At 50.7% G+C, this 18,959-nt stretch overlaps 1 protein-coding gene across 1 annotated transcript; it reads right to left on the bottom strand.

Moving 5' to 3' along the window:
• Nucleotides 1-3,347: 3,347 nt before the first annotated feature.
• On the bottom strand, nt 3,348-17,342 carry SPO11 (SPO11 initiator of meiotic double stranded breaks). The gene is made up of 13 exons (XM_028524989.2): nt 17,174-17,342; nt 15,164-15,277; nt 13,813-13,901; nt 13,366-13,432; nt 12,765-12,873; nt 12,339-12,422; nt 11,379-11,415; nt 10,933-11,042; nt 7,611-7,710; nt 7,310-7,347; nt 6,413-6,489; nt 4,130-4,241; nt 3,348-3,648 (listed from the first exon to the last, which is right to left on the bottom strand). The coding sequence occupies exons 1-13, from the start codon at nt 17,305-17,307 to the stop codon at nt 3,529-3,531; spliced, it is 1,191 nt and encodes a 396-aa protein (XP_028380790.1). The 5' UTR covers nt 17,308-17,342; the 3' UTR covers nt 3,348-3,528.
• Nucleotides 17,343-18,959: the final 1,617 nt, after the last annotated feature.

Raw genomic sequence — 18,959 nt, 5'->3', positions numbered from 1 at the left:
ACTTTCCATGAATTATCTCATGTAATCATCGCAATGACTCTGTCGGATAGGCATCACTGTTATCCCATTTTATGGTGATGAAGCCAAGGCCGGGTGGTCACTGGTCCCAGCCACAGAGGCAGTGAGTTGAAGTGGATTTGGGAGGCAAGCAGCCTATCCCGAAAACCTGACCCTACACCCCCACCGAGACGGCAGGCGGTGGAGAGTATCCCACTTCCCACCCCCCTTAGAAAACAGGATGGGGGATCGCCGCAGTCTGTACCCATGGGTTTGATTAATGAGCCGTAGATTACAGGTGACAAATTATTAAAAATAAAAAATTAAAATGTTTTGGTGATGGCCATTGACACTGGTAAGCCCTTTACACAGGGATATTTATGAATGACTGCACGGATTATATTCCATTGCTGGGTGAACAAAAGCCGAGTATGTTTGTCATTTTATATCAGTTCCTTCTTACTTGAAGTGATCTTTCTTAAACTTTAACTAGAGATTTTAATGTTGTTGAAGGTTTTGTATAGAGCAGAGTTGCAAGGAGGCACACCTTACATGCAGCTTCACAAGGAACTGGGGGCGTCCAGAGCTGGGGATCCCTCTCCAGTCCTCTATCTCACACACAAACCCTCAGGGTCCCCAGCCTCTCTCTCTGTCCCTTGGACTTTCACCCCGTTCCTTAAAACAAGGACCTGAAAGGGTTCTAAGGAAATGTCCACCGCAAATAGTGGAAAGATTTGAGACCGGTAGAGCTTCTGCCAGCAGAGGGCGACGTCAGCCTGTTCTCACAGGGCCGTTTCCGTGGGCTGCGAGTCTTTTCGGGCAACAGCAGCAGTGTTTCCCGATACCCACCTACAAACATTCCATTGGACACACTCTTTACGGCGCATGCACAGGCAGCTCAGGTTTGAAAGCATTTTCTTCTTTTCAACACCACTAAACAGGTCTCTACAATCACACCGTTCAACTCAGACAGTCTCTCTAAAGGAAGTCGTGGAAATCCTGGAGCGCTTTCTGCCCACGTCGTAGAAAGTGCAGCATGTATTTTTCCGGTGAAATCACGACTTCTGAAACCACTTAGCATTGTCAACAACAGTTACATTTCTCTGAAACGTGAGCATATCACGGAGCTCTTATTTTACTAGGGTGATTATGAGCCTTTAAGGAAAAAAGATTCTCTGAACATCTTTTTGTTGCATGAGTTTTTATTACTTTAATTATAAACAGATTCCAGTTCAAATGTTCTTCCTTGATTAAAATGATGGAAATATTTAAAATAAATACAGATGATCGTGGTAGAGGGGGTGTCTGCTGTCATTTTAAATAGCTGCCAATTTTACGGTAGTCCTTTAGGGGAACAAACCTTAAGAATTAGCATTCTAGATGACTCCCAAATAGCTCCTCACATTCATTTTCCTTCTGCATCTGATAAAGACGGGTAGCAATGCCAAACTATAGTGTATCTTTCCTTTCCATTTTCATTTTCCAAATAAATGAAGATTTTTGAAGTAAATTTCCAATCATGAACTTGAGATGAATTTAATTGTCCCAACTGAACGTTTCTGCAAGCCTTTTTCAAATGTTAGTGACTACTGTCGATTTTTCATTCCCTTCCACTTTGGCAGAATATCTTGATCCAGAGATTCTGAGGCTTAACCCCAAGTTAGTCATCTTCTTCACAAAACTTATCAAAGTTTAAGGATATAATTAGATGTTAGGGGAAGGTGTATGGTATAAATTCAAAGAAATTGTGATTTATAAGAATTTTTCTCAAGTTTCTGATAGTCTCACAAGTCAGTCAAGTTAACAGTATACCAGAATGTTCTCAAAATGAGACATCCAGTTCTGATGTGCCCGGGAACACAACACAACGGCCGACACCACAGGCTTGGCATGGGGGGCCTGGCTTTGACTCGGACCCAACAGCAGGAATCGCAGCCCTGCCCCGGGCAGGGCGCACGCCGGGCCATGTGAAGCACTTTGTGTAAACCAGTGTCACGGCTGCAGCATGAGCTCTGGAGCCGGACTCTGGGTTCAAGTCCCAGCTCCGCTGCTTAGCAGTTCTGTCAACTCTACAGTAATCCTTTTGGGGAAATCTTAAGATCTGGCAAAGCTCCTTCACCTCTGTGAAATAAGGATGATGAGAACACTACCTAGCTGATAGGGCTTCTGTGAAGATGAAATTGATGTTTGTAAAACTAGAAAAATGCCTGGCACACACTGTGTCACCAAAGGTATTTTCTTTTATTGCTACAGCAACAACACGATCCTGTTGAACAGTTACTAGAACCTGGAGAGCAGGGCCAGCTCCGTGGGTGTCACCCTGTGCTGCCACACAGGGCCCCCATGCTTGGTCTAATGTCCTGCTGCTTTACCTTGGAATTCTCCATCACCTCTGAACGGGGCCCCTACCCTTAGAGTCAGCGCTGGGCCCCACTCACTGGGCCGCTGGGCCCGCTCCTGAGGCAGACAGGACTGCTGTCCCACTCAGCCCCCTCCGTCTGCGCGGGTGCGGACAAGCAGCATTCCGTGTGCCCACCTGCAAGCCACAGGTGCGCGTTCCCAGGAGGCCTGTCTCGAGGTCCTGGGGAAGGGGGACTGGCACCGAGGAGCACTCAGAAAGGACGCCTGCTGTTGTCATCAGCGTCTCCCGGTAAAGAGGCGGCCCGACAGTTCCGTCCTTTTCCTATACATAAATTTCTTGCTCACGATTGTAAGAAACTTTTCAGGGCAGTTAACAGTTTATTGAAAGTACAGAGTAAAATCATCAAGCCCATCTGGAAAAATTAAGATACGTTTATGAGGGCGAAAGATCACATCTTAACTGTGACAGAAGGGAGGATAAAATGTGAGGCTTCTGTAAATCCTAACGCTGGAGAAGTCCTTTGTTCTGGAAACCTGAACTAGAGCAGGATTCAGCTGACTTGCATGTGGGTAACAACTGATAAAACCCTTGAGAAAATTTTCAAATAAATATATTATTCATAAAAAGCAAGCTCAAAAATGCAAGAACAAGCACCGAAGACCACACACCCCTGAACACCGATCCGTGACACACTGCACGGACCTCACGAGTGCAAGGAGGGGGCGTGGCCTGTGCGCCATGACGGCGAAGGGAGGGCAACCGAGAGGCTGCTGGACGCCGCGGCCCGCCCGCCGCCCCAGTCTGGGTGTGTGGTGTTGCTGCTGACCAGACACGTCAGGCGTTAACGCTCGTCGTGTTGTGGAGAGCAAACTGTTTCTGCAGACTCTGACGACATGTAAATGTATTTTTTCAAATAAAAGTTAAAAATCAAAATAACATTCTTTCATCATTGAGAACAGGGTAGAGATCACTCTCTACAAAGAAGGGTAGATAAAGTCTTCTAAAGAAAATCAGAGTACAGCATTTGTTTTGACAAAAATATAATTAATGAAAATTATTTTATTTTACCTCTGTGAATTTAAGACTATATATATTTTTATGACAGTGTCTTCTACTGGAAAAAATACTGAGAGTCCTCTTGAAATCACAAGATATATTCTGATATATTTTTAGATCCACCCCCCAAATTTTAATTTGTTAGGTAAGTATACTCGGGAGAGATAATCTGATGACAGGAAGGTCAACGCTTGAATTTCTGCCTTCATTTTAGAGTCTGCCATTATCTCCATCTGTCAATAGAAGTAAAATACAGTCTGCCAGAGTCCGTGACACAGCGCTGCCGACTCAACGTATACATCTAGACTTGTTCTATCCTCCAGCACCATGGGCAACAGTCTTCGGGTCAGCTGGAATGTTCCAGAGCTGCAACAGTTAAAAATACCAGGGGACTACCCAGGGTAGATGCCTTCAATAACTAGGAATATTCTGGGGTCTTTATAAATCTTTTTCCCTCCAGTAACTGTGCTACAGCCCTAGACAGTGGGTTCATCACTATGATAAGGACACGAACAGACCGGCCCTGCCCAGGGGATCTTGCCCGTCAGCATTCATGATTCGATGTTTCAGCAACCACGTACTATCCAACGACACTCACCCTAGTCGCTGGTTACATAAAATTTCAAGGAGGACATTTTTGAAACATGTGAGTACGAGCTACTGAAGTCAAAGGCAATAAAACATACAACACTTGAACTTTAAAAAGAAACATACTTCTTTTCTCCAACACGGCTGGCAAGTAACATAAGGTCTCTTCAGGATACTGTCAAGTTTCATTTGGTCCCGTTTAGTCAATGGAATTAAGTTATCTTTAGGTATATTTAGCCTAGAAAAAGCAGTTGGAAAAATTAGTAAAAACAAAGTGCTCCTGTAACTTGAAGGTCGTATACATGTCACTCATGTTTACTGTACTATTCTAAGAAACTCAGAAATCACAGACAAGACAGTGCAGATCCACCTTTTAAGTCCAGAATTTTGGGGGTCTGGCGTTTCCCAGACCGACAAGTGACCAAGGTCACCGTGGAAGTCTGTTCTGAGCCACTGCTCTTCCTCACGCCACACCCGCAGGACGGCAGCAGGAAGACAGACGCCGGCTGTAAGTAAACCTGGCGCCGACAGCACGAGCACCTGGTGCACTCGCGCCGAGCAGAGCTCGAAGCGGCACTGAGACCCAACACCTCGCTCGCGTGGGGCAGAGTGACGCGGGGACATGCGAGTGGGCTTTCAGGTTCCCGAGCAGTCCCGTCGTGGTGTTCGATGAGAATGTTCTGGGCCGTGGAAGTCAGTTGTCACTTTTTACTTACTTGCACAGGAACGCACACATACACATACCTATCGAGTGTTAAATTTTAAAAAGTAAAAGGTAGTTTTATCTCGGTGTGAGTTTAAAACATGGAGCATGAGAGGTCCGGGACGTAGGGCATGGACCACTTCTGAAGTCGCGAGTGCTGGGTCTCCCGGGACAGCCCCAGGGTCAAAGTCGTCTTCACTGTCCCTGTAACTCTGACCACTTGCCGGTGGCAGCTCCTGGGCAGGGTGACAATCTGACTGAGAGGGGACCTAGAGGACTTCCCTTGCACCATGTTTCTGGGGCTACCCACTGTTCTTTTATTTGGTTGCCCGTTTATTTGGAGTGGCTTCTGAGAGAACTAAGGGTATTTGTGAGTTGCGGCTGGAGCTTTCTGAGCCTTCCCCCTTAACAAAGGTCAGATCGTTTGCCCTGCATCTGCATTAGAAATGCTTCACACGGCCGCCCCTAAGGGACCTTGACCATGACACATAGCAAGCACTAAACTAACCAAAGCTTTGATTCACCAGCGTGCACACACTCAAAACTCGAAAGTTAAATGTGTGTTCCTGTGCCCTCGTTTCGTTAGAAGTGGCCATCGCCCCGAACCTGTTCACGTCCCACATTCGGGAAGCAAGCGCCCGTCAGCAGAGTTTGCACCCTCTTGGAGGACTCCAGCCAGCACGTTCAGGTTCATTCTCACTGACCAGTTAAAGCAAGAGTCAAGTATTTTTAAATGTCCCACTAGCAGAGATGAGTAAAAGTGATGTCCTATGCTGACGGACAAGTGGGCTCTTACTCTCCAGGGAAGCAAAATAATTAACCTCCCCAGAGGCCAGTCCAGACCTCGAGAGGGCGCACACCCTCTGCCCCGGCGACTCTGGGCAGCCAGCCCGCGGGACCCACTGCAGCCGAAGCCCGGGCGGGCGCAGACTCAGCGACAGGAGGGCCCAGCGCAGCGCTGCCCCTCAGAGCGGACGTCTGGGAGCCGCCCGCACGTCTGACCTTGAGCAACGGGCAGCACACACACGGCACAACCAGAACCTGGATGCACTAACGCAAGGCATCACACTGAGGCTGCAGAGGACAAACGCGTGTCCTGATACAGGAAAGCGACCTCCCTGTGCTGAGTGGGAAAGGGAGGCCACAAAGTAACGGCACAGGACGAGCCCGTTTTTGTGAAAAGCTGTGACTGTGCACAGAGAATAATCTACAAAGGTAAAGCTTTCATCCGAAGGTCTTTTTTACCTTGTTACGTAATTCTCTCTGTAATGAGTGTATATATGAAACTCGCCAGACTTTACGTTCCAAACTTTATGTACTCTTAAAATGAGATTTTTTTGAAATTAAAAATTAAAATATAAAATTAATATGTCAAATAATGTTTCAATGAATACCATTTAACTGGCATCTATATTTTATACTTTCTAAATGTAATAAATTTCAAAATATTTTAACAGTAAAGGCAAAACAAAAGACGTTCTCTAGCTTCCTGCAAGTTCAACTCGCCGAGCCCATTTGGGTGCACGGGCGGCCGAGGCAGACACACGGCGAACCGAACACCTGACCGCGCAGCCCTGAGTCCCGCGAGCCATGCCGTGCGCATCGAGAGCATTAAGGGCTTTCCCTTGCGGTGACTTCTGGGGCTTACTGGCACGTACTACGATGAGTCACTGGTCTGAACATCCCAGTCCACCCACCCGCCCTACCTTTTAACATCCGAGGGGAGGAGACCGAGCCATCGAACGGCGGGAACCGTGAGGTTGTGGGCTTCGAAGGACATCGACTGGGACAGAGAGCAAAAGCGTGTTAGGGCGCTAACTGGCGGACAAGTGGCACACTTGTGTTTGCAGCCCAGTCCTTGACGTATCAGAACGAACACCGAAGACTCCGGGCCCCAGAGCCCACGGGAGTCGGGAAACCGCCGAGCGCTCCACTAGGCAGACTTCCCGTGACGGTCCCCGAACGGCCCTGCGGTGATTCTGGCCTAGCAGTCTAGAACTACGAAGGAGCCCCCCGTCGACCTGCATTTGGTACTGGCTGTTGGGGCCCCATCGTCCTTCCCACCCGCTCTAAACATACACGGCAGGGACACTCCAGGGGCACACCAGTGGCCCCCAAACTCCACCATGGGTCAGAAGCACTGGGGGCCACCCCTTGAGATCCCGATTCAGCAGGTCCGGGCAGGGCCCGTGGCTAGCGAGTGCCCAGGGGACGCTGCTGCTGCGGCCCAGGGCCCGGCTTTGGAAGCCGTGGGGCACCGTGGTTGCAGACCCCAGGGCAGAGACGGGTGCTCGCGGGGGAGGAAGGGGACCGGCCAAGGCAGGGATCCGGGCCGCTCACAACGTCCAGAGTGTTTGTGACCAGACTGCACTGTCCCCGGAGTGGCCCAGAGCTAACCCGCGCTGTCATCTGCGGTGGCACTGGCGTGCTGGGAGCTGGGACCACAGCAAGGAAGCAGACTGGCCCTAGACTAAGGCAGCAACTCCCCTGGTATCTTTGGGGGCCCTCCACTTCCTAGGGGCTGGTAAGTGAGCGCAGAGATAACCCCAGTGAATATAAAATATCTCAGGAGTGGAAAAAGAAAAATACCTTTCTGTACTCACCATAGATCCGTACTTATAAATGCACATGATTTCTATGCCTGTTGAAAGAGGTAACTTTAAAATCGGGCTTCCTGTACATTACAGGTTAGATCGTCTTCACTCCCGAATTAAGTCTAACATCTGCAGATTTTATTTTCATGGACGTTACCAACGAAAACTTACGGTTCAGTTTAATGTGGCTAAATGGCAGTAAGTTGCCTTCCTGTAAAACATTTGCGGCAGTGCTCTGAGAGCAGGAAGGCACGACACTACAAGCACAATCTCACCGGGACCGTGTCGAACACAGTGAGTGACGAGTTACCGTGCGGGTCGGCGTCCACGAGCGCGACCGTGGGGACGTGGCAGGTGTCCCACAGCTTCCTGACCAGCAGTCTGGTGTTCAGGTCGGGCACCCCCTTCCCCTGAAAGCGAGATTGTGGTGACACACTTTACTTCTGGAAGAACAAGCTCTATACAGCGACGTCCTTCCATCAGTGATGATGAGCACGTTGGGTCCCCTCGCCCCCAACTGCAGGTGCTGGGAGACAGGTGCTGGCTGAAAACCCCCACGGTGCGGACAGCGGGGCGAAAGGCCCCCAGCACGCACCCGACTCCGTTCTTCCCGCCCAAGCACGGACCTGGGCAGACGCAGCGGGAGCCCAAACCTGACCCGCGCAGGCGCTCGCCGCAGCGCTGCTGAGGAACACACAGTGCTGCAGACAGCCGCAGCCTCTCCGCAGGGGCACGGGGCAGCACCGCAGCGGTGGCATGCCCCGTGCCAGCCTGGGGCCACGCAGCCTGTGCCGACGCCTCCGCTCTGCCCCTTCGCGGCAACACGAACCTGGGCAAACCCCGAACCTCTGCGGTCCACAGCCGTGTGACGCCTTCTGAGATCACACAGGGATTAAATTACTTAGTGACTACAGAGCACTTAGAAGAGTACCTGGCTAAAATTCAGGATTGAACGAACCTACGTGGTGGAGTAACATTGTGAAGCCATTAGAAACAGTTCCACAGAAAAGCGACTCACTGCGCCTCGCAGGGGCACTGAGGGGGGGAAGCGGACAGCAGAGGGACCCCGGGCAGGCCGGGGAAGGAGCAAGTGGGGTTAAGGACGGGCTTCCCGTGGGATGGCTTTGAGTCGGGACTCCCCCTCTGCCCGTCATTCTCGGGTGACACCAGGGAGCCACTTAGCCTCCTCAGGCCACAGCTTTACTGAAAGGCGGAGACCGCTGTGCCTGCCGCTCGGAGCTACGGCACTGCCGCAAGTGCAGCTGGCCTCCCTGCGTCCGGGCCCCGGTTTCATGGCGAACACCTCCCTGCGCCCCGGTGCCCCGACATTCAAACGGGGTGATGCCAGTACCTACCCCGTACAGTGGCTGAGGGACCTCACAAGTTGGTGTGTGACAAACGGCAGTAACTGTGCACTCGGACTAAGTAAAGGGCCCGGGTCCGGGCACACGGGGACCACTCAGTGGGTGGCACCATGCTTTCCTTTTCCCTCTGGGAAAGGGGGCCCGTGTCTGTGGTGGAGTCAGAGCACCCAAGGACAGCCAGCGACCGGGACCCTCCGATCTAACCCTTCAGAGGCAGACACGGGCCGGCCCCCTCGTGGGCGTGTCCTGGGAGTGACGGCTGCACCTGTCAATGGGACCCTGCCAGCAGCAACCTGGGGGTGGCGAGGACTAGAAGGCGGCCACAAGCAGACGGGGGAGGAAGGGCTGTGTGCGACTTCCCCCCGTGTGTGGGCACCACCACCTCTGTGCTCTCTCCTCCGAGACCCAGATGTGACCCATGCACACCTCCCAAGCGGTGGGACCAGGTGTGATTCAACCCCCCAGGACGCACAGAGGCCCCGGCCTCGGCGCTTCCCTTGCGTGTGCCTGCCGGGCTTCCAGTGTGCCCAGCACAGCATGCAAGGGCCAGAGGATGGCTGAAGAGTGAGCCCCAGAGCGTGCCCAGCAGAAGACCACTTCAGGGGTTCAAAGACAACCTCCGATGTTTTTGAGGTCTCTGTCTGAACTTCCTGTCTCAACTTCCCACTAGGCGCCACCCGACTCCCTGCTACCGCCTCCTGTTCTAGAACTACACTCACAACCCTCCCACGAAGAACCGACCCTTCCTGCTGCTCGTCCTGCAGCTTCCCACAGGTTGTGTGGCTCCGCAGGTCACACCAGGGACATGGGACTCATCCTCACCTCCTGAGTCACCACATCCTTCTGAACTGGCCTCGGGGACCTCCTTCGTCTCAGCCTTTCTCCTTAGCCGGCCCTCCTCCCTCCTCACACCAGACAGCCTCCTGCCTGGCTGTCCAGCTGGCTGACAAGTCCCGTCACCCCTTCCTCCCCAGTCCCAGACCTTCCATGAGTGCCTGCTGGGGCCCAGCTGCCTCCCAGGGGCAGGGGGGCCAGCCTTGCGAGACTCCCCGCAGCTGCCCCACACCCTGCCTCCACAGCACACAGCTGACAGTCACCACGATTACTGGGGGCCTAGGAAGCCACGCTAAGTTTGAGTGAGTGAGCTTTTTCCTTTCTAAACCTAGGTTTTTACAAAGATCTACAAAAGCGGGAGAAAGCCAGCTGGGATAGGGCAGGCAGGGGAACCTATCCTGTTATCATTCCACCCCCCACACCCCAAGCGCGTCCTTTGCCCCCACCGCTTTCTGCCCTACCCCAGCACCCGTCACCCACGCCCCAGCCCAGGAACCACCCCAGGCCCCGTGGCAGGACTCGCACTCCCTCCCCTTAGCTAACCGACCAGCCGTGCTAACCGGCCCAGCAGCGCCCTGTTCTCCGCTCTGTGCTGGTCTTTGAACACTTCTGGTCTTTAGAAAAGCAGGCTCCTTTGGTGGACTTGGTGAGATCACCTGGCACACACACCCGTGTGGGGCAGACGAGGAGCCCCACTTCCCCATCCAGCCCTGCCCAGAGCCCCTCGGGGAGGCTGGGAGGGGGACGCCTGAAGCCCACGCGCCCTCCCTGTGGTGTTAGGAAACTGCTGGTATTCAGGGATCAGGTCCATCGTTTTGATTTAAAATTTTTTAAATATGCTTATTCATTTTAGAGAGAGGAAGAGGGAGAGTACAAAAAACATCAATGTGAGAGAGAAACATCAATTGGTTATCTGCCACATGCACCCCGATCAGAGAGCAAACCCACAACTAGGTATGGGCCCTGGCCGGGGGTCAAACCTACAACCTTTTGGTGTACGGGACAATGCTCCAACCAACCGAGCCACCTGACCTTGATTTTAACCGGATTTGAGGCTGTTTCAATAAACATCTTTGAGCCCTGGCTGGGCAGCTCAGTTTGCCAGAACGGCATCGTGACATCCAAGGCCACAGATTCGATCCCTGGTCAGGGCGCACAACAAGAAGCAACTGACAAGTGCAGAAGTAAGTGGGACCCCCCCCCCACCAAAATCGGTGTTTCCCTTCCTCTTTCTCCCCTACCCTCAAAAATCAATTGAAAAGATTACAGACACCTCGGAAACTCTTGTCTATGACCCAAAGGATGCACCGCACTGACAACAGCACAGTGCCCAGCTGTGGAGCTGGCGTCACAGGCCCCTTACGAGTCCCCAGAGCACCGTGTCAGTCTCTGACTGTGTCAGTCTCATTACCCCAGTGACGGAGGGTAATGTACCGTAACCATGATGCACGGAGACATCCTGCTGCAAAAGTTGTCATCTAGCAGTCGCTGAAATGTCGCATCTTTTTCTACAATTAACAGAAATTTTGCATCTGTAATTAAATCTGTGAAGTTAAGGTGGACAAATTTAAGGCAAGACTATTTCAATTTAACCAACTAAATAATGGTGCCCTACACATCAATTCTAAAGCAGCTATAGATACAGTATTTTCATTTTTACCTTGAAATGTGTAACAGATATTCACTCATGTGTGTAGTTATCTGTCTCTGCTACCGCATGGTAGGCTTGTAAAAGAATCCTGCAGAAGGGACCATGGCGGGTGCGTCTTGGCCACTATAGGGTCTAGCGTGGTGGTGACATACCAGAAGGCTGAATTTATCACAGTAATGAATGAATGGACCTTCCAGGAGTTTAAATGGTTTCCCCATTCAAAGGATACTCCAGATTCCTTGAATATTAGATGGCACAGCAACAGCCTACGTTAACAAAACAAGACAGCGTTTATTTTAGATAAAAGAAAGTATAACCACATTTTTAAATTTATCACAAAAGTCCTGTATTTTCATTTTTAAGGAAACATATCTGCCCTCAGAGGCTTACGCCTCAGCACGGAAACAACAGGAAATATCTGCTCTTCGGTAGGGATGCAGCCCCAAGACCCGCGCCGCTTCCCAGCAGGGGAAACCTTCCTGGGAACGCTGGGGACAGCTTCCTGGCCTAAAAAGCAGAAACAGAGGAGGGGACGGCTCCTTGGGCGGGGCCTCGCAGGCACCGACCGTGTCCCCCCTCCCAAACCGGCGCGCTGGCCCTGTTTGCACTGCTCCTTTGCTACTCTAGGCTTCCTACGTGCCAAAGCTGAGCTAAATAGCTTAGTTTTAAGCATATTAATTTCAGAACCAGAAAGTTTTTAAAAGAAATTTTGTTATTTCTTTTTAGAGAAGGGAGGGAGAAAGAGAGGAAGAAAAACATCGATGTGTGGTTGCCTCTCACTCGCCCCCTACTGGGGACCTGGCCTGCAACCCAGGCATGTGCCCTGACTGGGAATCGAACTGGCAACCCTTTGGTTCTCAGGCCGGGGCTCAATCCACTGAGCCACACCAGCCAGTGCCAGAACCCGAACGTTTACCTAAATAAACCAAAGACTACCTAAACCACCATACTAAAATGGCCAAGTCACTCCTGACCTGAACGCAACAGGCCATTTTTAAAAGAAATGTGCACATTTATTTCACAGACACTTGACAGGTGCCACATTTTACAACTATACCAATTCCTATACCTGTTCGTCCTTCAGTTTTATTTTAAAACCTTAAGCTCCAAACTACAGAACAAGCAGGAAACAGAAGGCGCTCCCAACCACGGGCCGGGGAGGGGCGCACGCGCACGCCGAGGCGCTCACCGTGGCGCAGCTGCAGTGCACTCTGGTGCCGTCCTCCTCCATGTACCTCAGGTTGCCGGCGATCAGACCTTTTGACGTGGACAACTAAACAGAAAGACATTTGAGAACCTTTCCACAAATATATTGTACGCTGCAGAGTCACTTCTCACGCGCACCTGCTGAAACACACGTACTTTCAGCTCAGTGTGTAGTTTAAGGAATGAAAGAGAGAATACGTAAGCGTATTTAGAAATAAAAACTGTTTAGTGATTCATCTATTTTGGTCCTATTCTTCCAGGGAAATACTGAAAATAGATATTTAAATTTACAGTGAAAAAATATAGTGTCAAAAAGTATCAAAAGAGGGCACAGATCACATTTATTCTTCTATTATAAATTTTATACGAACACTTGGTCTTGAAATGTTCAGTAGTAAATGCCACTTACTATGTGCAGACACCTCCTCGGCACTTTCAGCATACAGGAAATGTCATTGATGATGCTGTCCACGGTGGTCTGATTTCCAAAGAGTTGGCTGTCAGTGTAATATATGTCTCTGTGAAAATTCGAAATTTAATTAGCCACGTTCTCCCTGAGTACGACAAGCGCTGTGGTTGCACTTGAAGAAAGCTTTAACTACATGAAACACACAGTAATCTCTCATGTGGGTGAAAGTAACCTATTACCCACAGTCTAGTTGGACGTAACTTTTCAAAACATATAATGGAAGTTAATGTAGCTAAATCTTGCACTGCATTTTTTAAATTACTGACTTATTTATTTTTAAAGATTTTATTTATTTACCCTTAGAAACGGGAAGGGAGGGAGAAAAAGACGGGGAGAAACATCAATGTATCAGAGATATATTGAGCAGCTACCTCTTACATTCCCCCAACAGGGGACCCGGCCGGAAACCCACGCATGTGGCCTGACTGGGAATCGAACTGGTGACCTTTCAGTTCGTACACCAATACTCAATCCATTGAGCCACACCAGCCAGGACTCACATTGCATTTTAAAGAATAATTTACCAGAACAATACATGTACCTTTTGGTTGCATAAGTGTCGCTCTGTACTAGTTTATAAATCATGGACAGTATTTTAAGAATTAAAGCTGGAAAATAAGATGCAATAAATGAGTTACTCATCATTTCTCTAATTCAAAACATTTAACAGTCACCAGTTATTTTCCATAACATTACAAAAATTATCTTTCCAGTACAGAATATAGTTGCCTGAAGAATCAGATAAAATTATTGCTCAATGAACAGCAAAACTGAGACAATACTTTTCCACTGAATTATGTACCTTGAAAATTTATTTTGGAATTACAATTTACTTCCATGGTTAATGATGATACAAAATTCTATAAATTTATTTCAGGTATGATGGTGGTTTATTAAAGAACAAGTAAAATTATTTAACTAGGAATAACAAAAACCCTGAAAGTGACCGAATTCATTTATTACCAAAAGCTAAGAAAGATTGACTTACCAAAATTTTTAACTGATTTTAGTGAATCACTTTTGATTTTTTTTGTGGTACAATGAGATATCATCTGAAGACCCACAGAATCTTCAAACCTGTCATTTTGTTTAAAGCAAGGGAATAACATAAAAAACAATCAATTTCTGAATTTCAAACAATATACACTTAATGTCTTCTTCTGCATATGATTTAGGTCCATGTTTCTGCAATGTAAGCGTTAAAGCTTTCGGGTAGCTAGCTTAGATAACTCCATGTGACATCTGGGTGATTAGTGCTGTGACATATAAAGGCACTAGCAGAACGTGTTTAAAATAGGTGAGCTATAGACCTTTGATTATGACATGTGTGTGCGTCTGTGTGTTTCTTCCCTGGGAAGACATTTAGTGTATGTGAAACTATTTTTAAATATTTCACAACTAGCATTTTGCTAATTTCACCAATTCACTCAATGACTTTATTCAATGTAATAAGTTTTTAAATATTTAATTTCTGATTTACCTCCCAGGTTACATGAAATGGAATCACTTCTGCTAGGTTGTCAGAGTGAACTACCGGGCCCGTCCCAAAGGGGGCAGAAGGCACCAGGCAAACAGGCCAGCTGCCGGGGCTTCGAGGCTTGTTGCAATCCATCTTGCAAAACACGAAGCAAAATATGATTCAAAAGCTTAGGCTTTATGTTCATTACATGGATCATAAAAGAGCACTCAGTGACTCTCAGCCTCAACATTACGTTCATTCTGTTTCTGACTTTCGCGGAGAACTGCCTCTGCAGTGTGCTTCATTATGTGGTGGAGAGCCCTGCAGGCTGAGGATCTCAGAGAAACAAACTAGGCAACCAGGCTCAGGACTCTGATTAGGCTGTTCGCTGATTTTACCCTCTTGGACATGGGACTTAGCAGGGGAGACCTGTTAGAGGGAAGAGGCTTTGAGGGAACATGCTCCGTGCTCAGGACACATTTATTTTTGTCTCCGCATCAGGACTGGCTGCAGCCCCAGAACAGGTGGTCTGCTCTCGCAGCACGGATGAGAACTCCCTGCCCGGAGTGCCGGAAAGCTCAGATCTAAGTTGGGAGCTATTTCTGGCAGGACTGCAAGGCTTCATCGTGTGCATTTGGAATCCCACCCTCTTGCAGAGCTCCGGTCTTTCCCCCAGCATTGTTTTCCCTCGGCCTTATCTTCGCCCCTACTTCTAGTTTGTGTGACCAGCCCACATGGTATGTGTATTGTGAAATCCCTCAAATCCTTTTTGGCAGGGGTAAAAGCAATTTAAAAAATCTGACGAGAACTCTGACTTGAGTGAATTCAAATAACAACATAGATACTGCATTTACAAACACAAAAAACGCAAAGTGCCCACTTGATGTTTTCCCAGGTCGATCTGTTATCTATGGTGAACGCAGGTGCTTCGTTTCTTGCCAAGCTGGTGATCACGTCCTGGATGACAGTTTCGATTGATGCAAGGACCTCAGAACTGAAACAATAAACACGCCATGATTCTATCTTAATTCTAAATTAGGCCCTAACAATATACAACATTTCCCCAGATCAGCACTAAATTAAATCGTTGTGCTGTCAGTTGTTTTTAAGCCCCAGTAATCCGCGCGGGTAATGTCTCCCACTGAACTCCGACACCGGCGTGCCGCGTCAGCTCGGCGGCACTGACAGTGGTGGCTGAACAGACATTTCACCTGCTTGTAATTTCACTTTCCAAACAATTACCCATTGAAGAGGTATTTCCCTCTTAGGTGAATGACTAGACAATTCAATTTACAAATACACTTGAGTCTACTACCTTTCACATTAACCTACTTAAATGCAACCGTGTTGGCTTTACCTGCTACTGTTTCCATTAAAAATGATGTCACGCTGGCTTTGAATTTAATTCCTGAAACTGCAGCGCAGAAGTATGCGCATTTCAAAAGAAACAGTTCCTTTTGTGGCTAATTACCCCGACTGATCTCATGCTCTTTTGAACTTCGGTGACTACAGAAAAGTTTTCACCCCGGCCACGGAAAGACAGCCTGGGCCACGACTGGGCCACTTCACAGCGAACCATTAGCACCGCGCCCCGTTTTCGGCCAGCCGACGTTGGACTCCACCAGCCGCCAGCCTCCGAACACCGCGGCTCGGGTACAAACACGCCGGCGCGGTGCCCGGGACCGAACACCGAGCGCAGCAAACGGGCAACTCGCGGGCGCTTCCCAATCCCACCGGGACATGCTCCCGTCGGAACCACAGGGATCAGAAAATAGAACTTAAAACATTTACTATTTCCTGATATCGACCTGTAAAAACGGGCTCTAATATTCATTTTTTTTCCAGTTACAAAAAATAAAAATAAAAAGTTGCAGGACGGACTCCAAGACGCAATCAGATCAACTTACAGCTAAAACGGAAACGGGGGGGGCTCCCATTGCCTCACCCTCCTAAATGCCCTCAAACTAACTCTTTACATAAACATTCGTTTGCTTGTGGGGTTTTTCCCCCCCTGATAGTTGGTTTGGGCTTAAAAATAAAAAGACGGCCATTTATTTAGGCCGAAAAACGTTGCTGATGAACCAGAAAAGCGGATCAAAGCAGCAGAACAACAGAGCGTTTCGGGCGCAAGTCGGCAGCGACGCAGCGACGCAGCGACGCGGACGCCCTTCCGCCGTCGGGTCTGGGCCGGCCGCAGCGCCCGCCCGGAAGGTGTTCCTCCGCGCCCCGGGCTGGAACTCGCGGTCGCAGAGCCCGCCTCAACCCGGCGCCCTGCCCCCCCTTCCCAGACGCGAAGACCAATGTTGTGCCGTAAACCACTTCCGGCGTGCTGGCTTCCTGGCTCACCGGGAGGAGACGCACTGATCGGGAACTCACCACATGCATTTCTCTCTCGCTTTCTCTCCCCCCGCCCCAAAAGTCACAAAAACCCCAGTTTTAATTTTATCCCCCCTTCAAAAACATTATTTTCCCCCGCAACTATGCCCTGGACTCCCCCACCCAAAAGGAGCTCAGGCACCCGCGAGCCCGGCTACGGCTGGGGGGGGGGGGGGGGGTGCTCCTGGAACATTCTGGAAGGCGCCAGGGGGTGGGCTGTCACTAGGCTTGTTGGAGCTCAAGGAGAATTAAAAGTGGGAAGGGGAAGGAGCGCTAAGGGAGGCGCCTTCTCGGGGTTCAGGGCCGGCTGGCCGAGGGAGCCCCCCCATCATCCAGGGGCCTCAACATCAGGGAGGGGCAGCCCTCGGCCCCTAACACGCAAAGACCAGAAGAGCTGCCCCCGGACATTTCCCCACAGAGCACCCCCGACCCTCCGCCAGGCCGTGGAACCCTCTCGCTGTCCACCTCTCGAGCACGTGCTCTGCCCCGCCGCCCCGCTGCGGAGCCCTCGTACCTGGAGGCCAGCCGTGTCCCCACGCCCGCGGGCTCCCCGCCGCCGCCTCCCCTCAGGGCGGCCAGCAGGGAAGCCCTGTGCCGGTCCAAAGCCTGGAAGAACGAGGGCTCAGGCCCCATGGGCGCAAAGGCCATGAAGATGGACGGCGATGAGAAATCCCCGAGCGCAGGAATCCAACGGGGCCCCAAAATGGCGCGCGCTCATGGATCAAGCTTTTCCCGCGCTTCCTGGTTTAGGCCTCCTGCGCAGGCGCACACCTGTCCAGAGGCCCGCTGGACAGACGCCACGTGCGCAGCACGTCCCGTTGAGTGGAGTGCGCACGCGCACGCAGGGCGTTCTGAGACATGGTCACACTGCGGGGACAGCGTGTCGGGTCCTTCCTGGGGAGTAGTTTGGCGAGGAATGGGGGTCCGCAGGGCGTGCTTGGGGTGTTGGACCTAGGTTTCATTGAAGTGGTTTCCTGTTTGGGTTTTTTCGGCTGTGCAGGGAAGGCGGGGCCAGAGATTCGCCCTTGTGACCGAGAGGTGTGGCGGCTCAGGGGTGTGGCCGAGGCAGTGCTAGGCGGCCGGCGGGCTCGGCCGGGAGCAGAGCCTGCCCCTGCGGAGGTCTGCGTGGGGGGTGAGGGCTCCCGCAGCCCGGGTCACTCAGCCGCCCCCTGCGAGGGCTCCCGACCAGCCCAGCAGGTTCCCGTGGGGCTCACGGCCACGGTGCAGGAGTGGGGACAGTGCGGTCCCCAAGGTCGGGCAGGCCTGGGTTCACACTTAGCGAGTTAAAATACAGGACACTCAGCTAGCTTGGAATTCCAGATAAACACCGAGTACTTTTCTCCTTCCCCTTCCCTTGCCCTTCCCTTGCCCTTATCTCTGTGGCATGTGTCACTCTACTCAGCCAGGAGCCAGTGGCCCCCCTAGATCTGACATGAAACGCAAGGTCCTGAGGCGGGTGGGGGTGGGGGCACGGGGAGCAGATCTGAACAGTCAAGGGGACAAACGCGTGGTGAACCCGGCATCCCTGCAGGGAGAAACCGCCAGGCGAGACCTTGAAAGGTTCCCACTGCGGCGGGGCAAAGCGAGGGCATCCCCCCCAGGCAGCTGCGGCTCTGCCTCCAGGTGGCCAGCCCCACTCAGGGGCTGGGTCGACTGACTCCCAGTGGGATTATCTTTGTTATCTATTTGTAACATCCCAGGCGTCTTTCTACGATACCTGAAGAAGCATAGTTTTTTATATGAGTAAGACCCTATTCCACGTTTTTCTGTATTGCTGCCCCTGGTCAAACTAGTAACGGCAGTGTGCCGACGGTCAGACACCGGGCCAAGCGCCGCACGCGTGAAACTTCATTTGCTCCCTCCACCCATTTTACAGGGGAGAGGGTTGAGGCCACGAGACGTAGAAAATTGCTGTGTCATAGGGACGCAAAGGACAGAGTGTTGACAGGAACAGTCTCTCTGCTCTCAGTTGCTATGTGAATTGCCTCAAAATTAGGGTAATTTAGTGTTGTTGAATGAATTTCCCCGTTTTTGATAACCAGTGATCATGGAGCTGGGTATACCATGTAAAGCGGATCAATAAAAGGAAGTCAAACTGAACTTCAGTAAGCTCAGCAAAATCTTTGTAAGCCGCGGGCCGCCTGATGGACGAAGGCGTGTTTGGTTTCGCAGAGGAAGCGCTAGAACGCATCACCAGGGACCCAAAAGCAGCTTCTGAGACTGTCACTCATGGCCAGCCTTCTCATCCACAGCCAGCGCCTTCCCAGCCCTCCCCGGGGATTTGGAAGCAAATCCCAAGC

The sequence above is a fragment of the Phyllostomus discolor genome, chromosome 9 (genome assembly GCF_004126475.2).
Source record: "Phyllostomus discolor isolate MPI-MPIP mPhyDis1 chromosome 9, mPhyDis1.pri.v3, whole genome shotgun sequence".
In the NCBI taxonomy this organism is placed as follows: domain Eukaryota; kingdom Metazoa; phylum Chordata; class Mammalia; order Chiroptera; family Phyllostomidae; genus Phyllostomus; species Phyllostomus discolor.
Note: the sequence above shows the minus strand (reverse complement) of the source record. Positions and strands in the feature narration are given on the sequence as shown.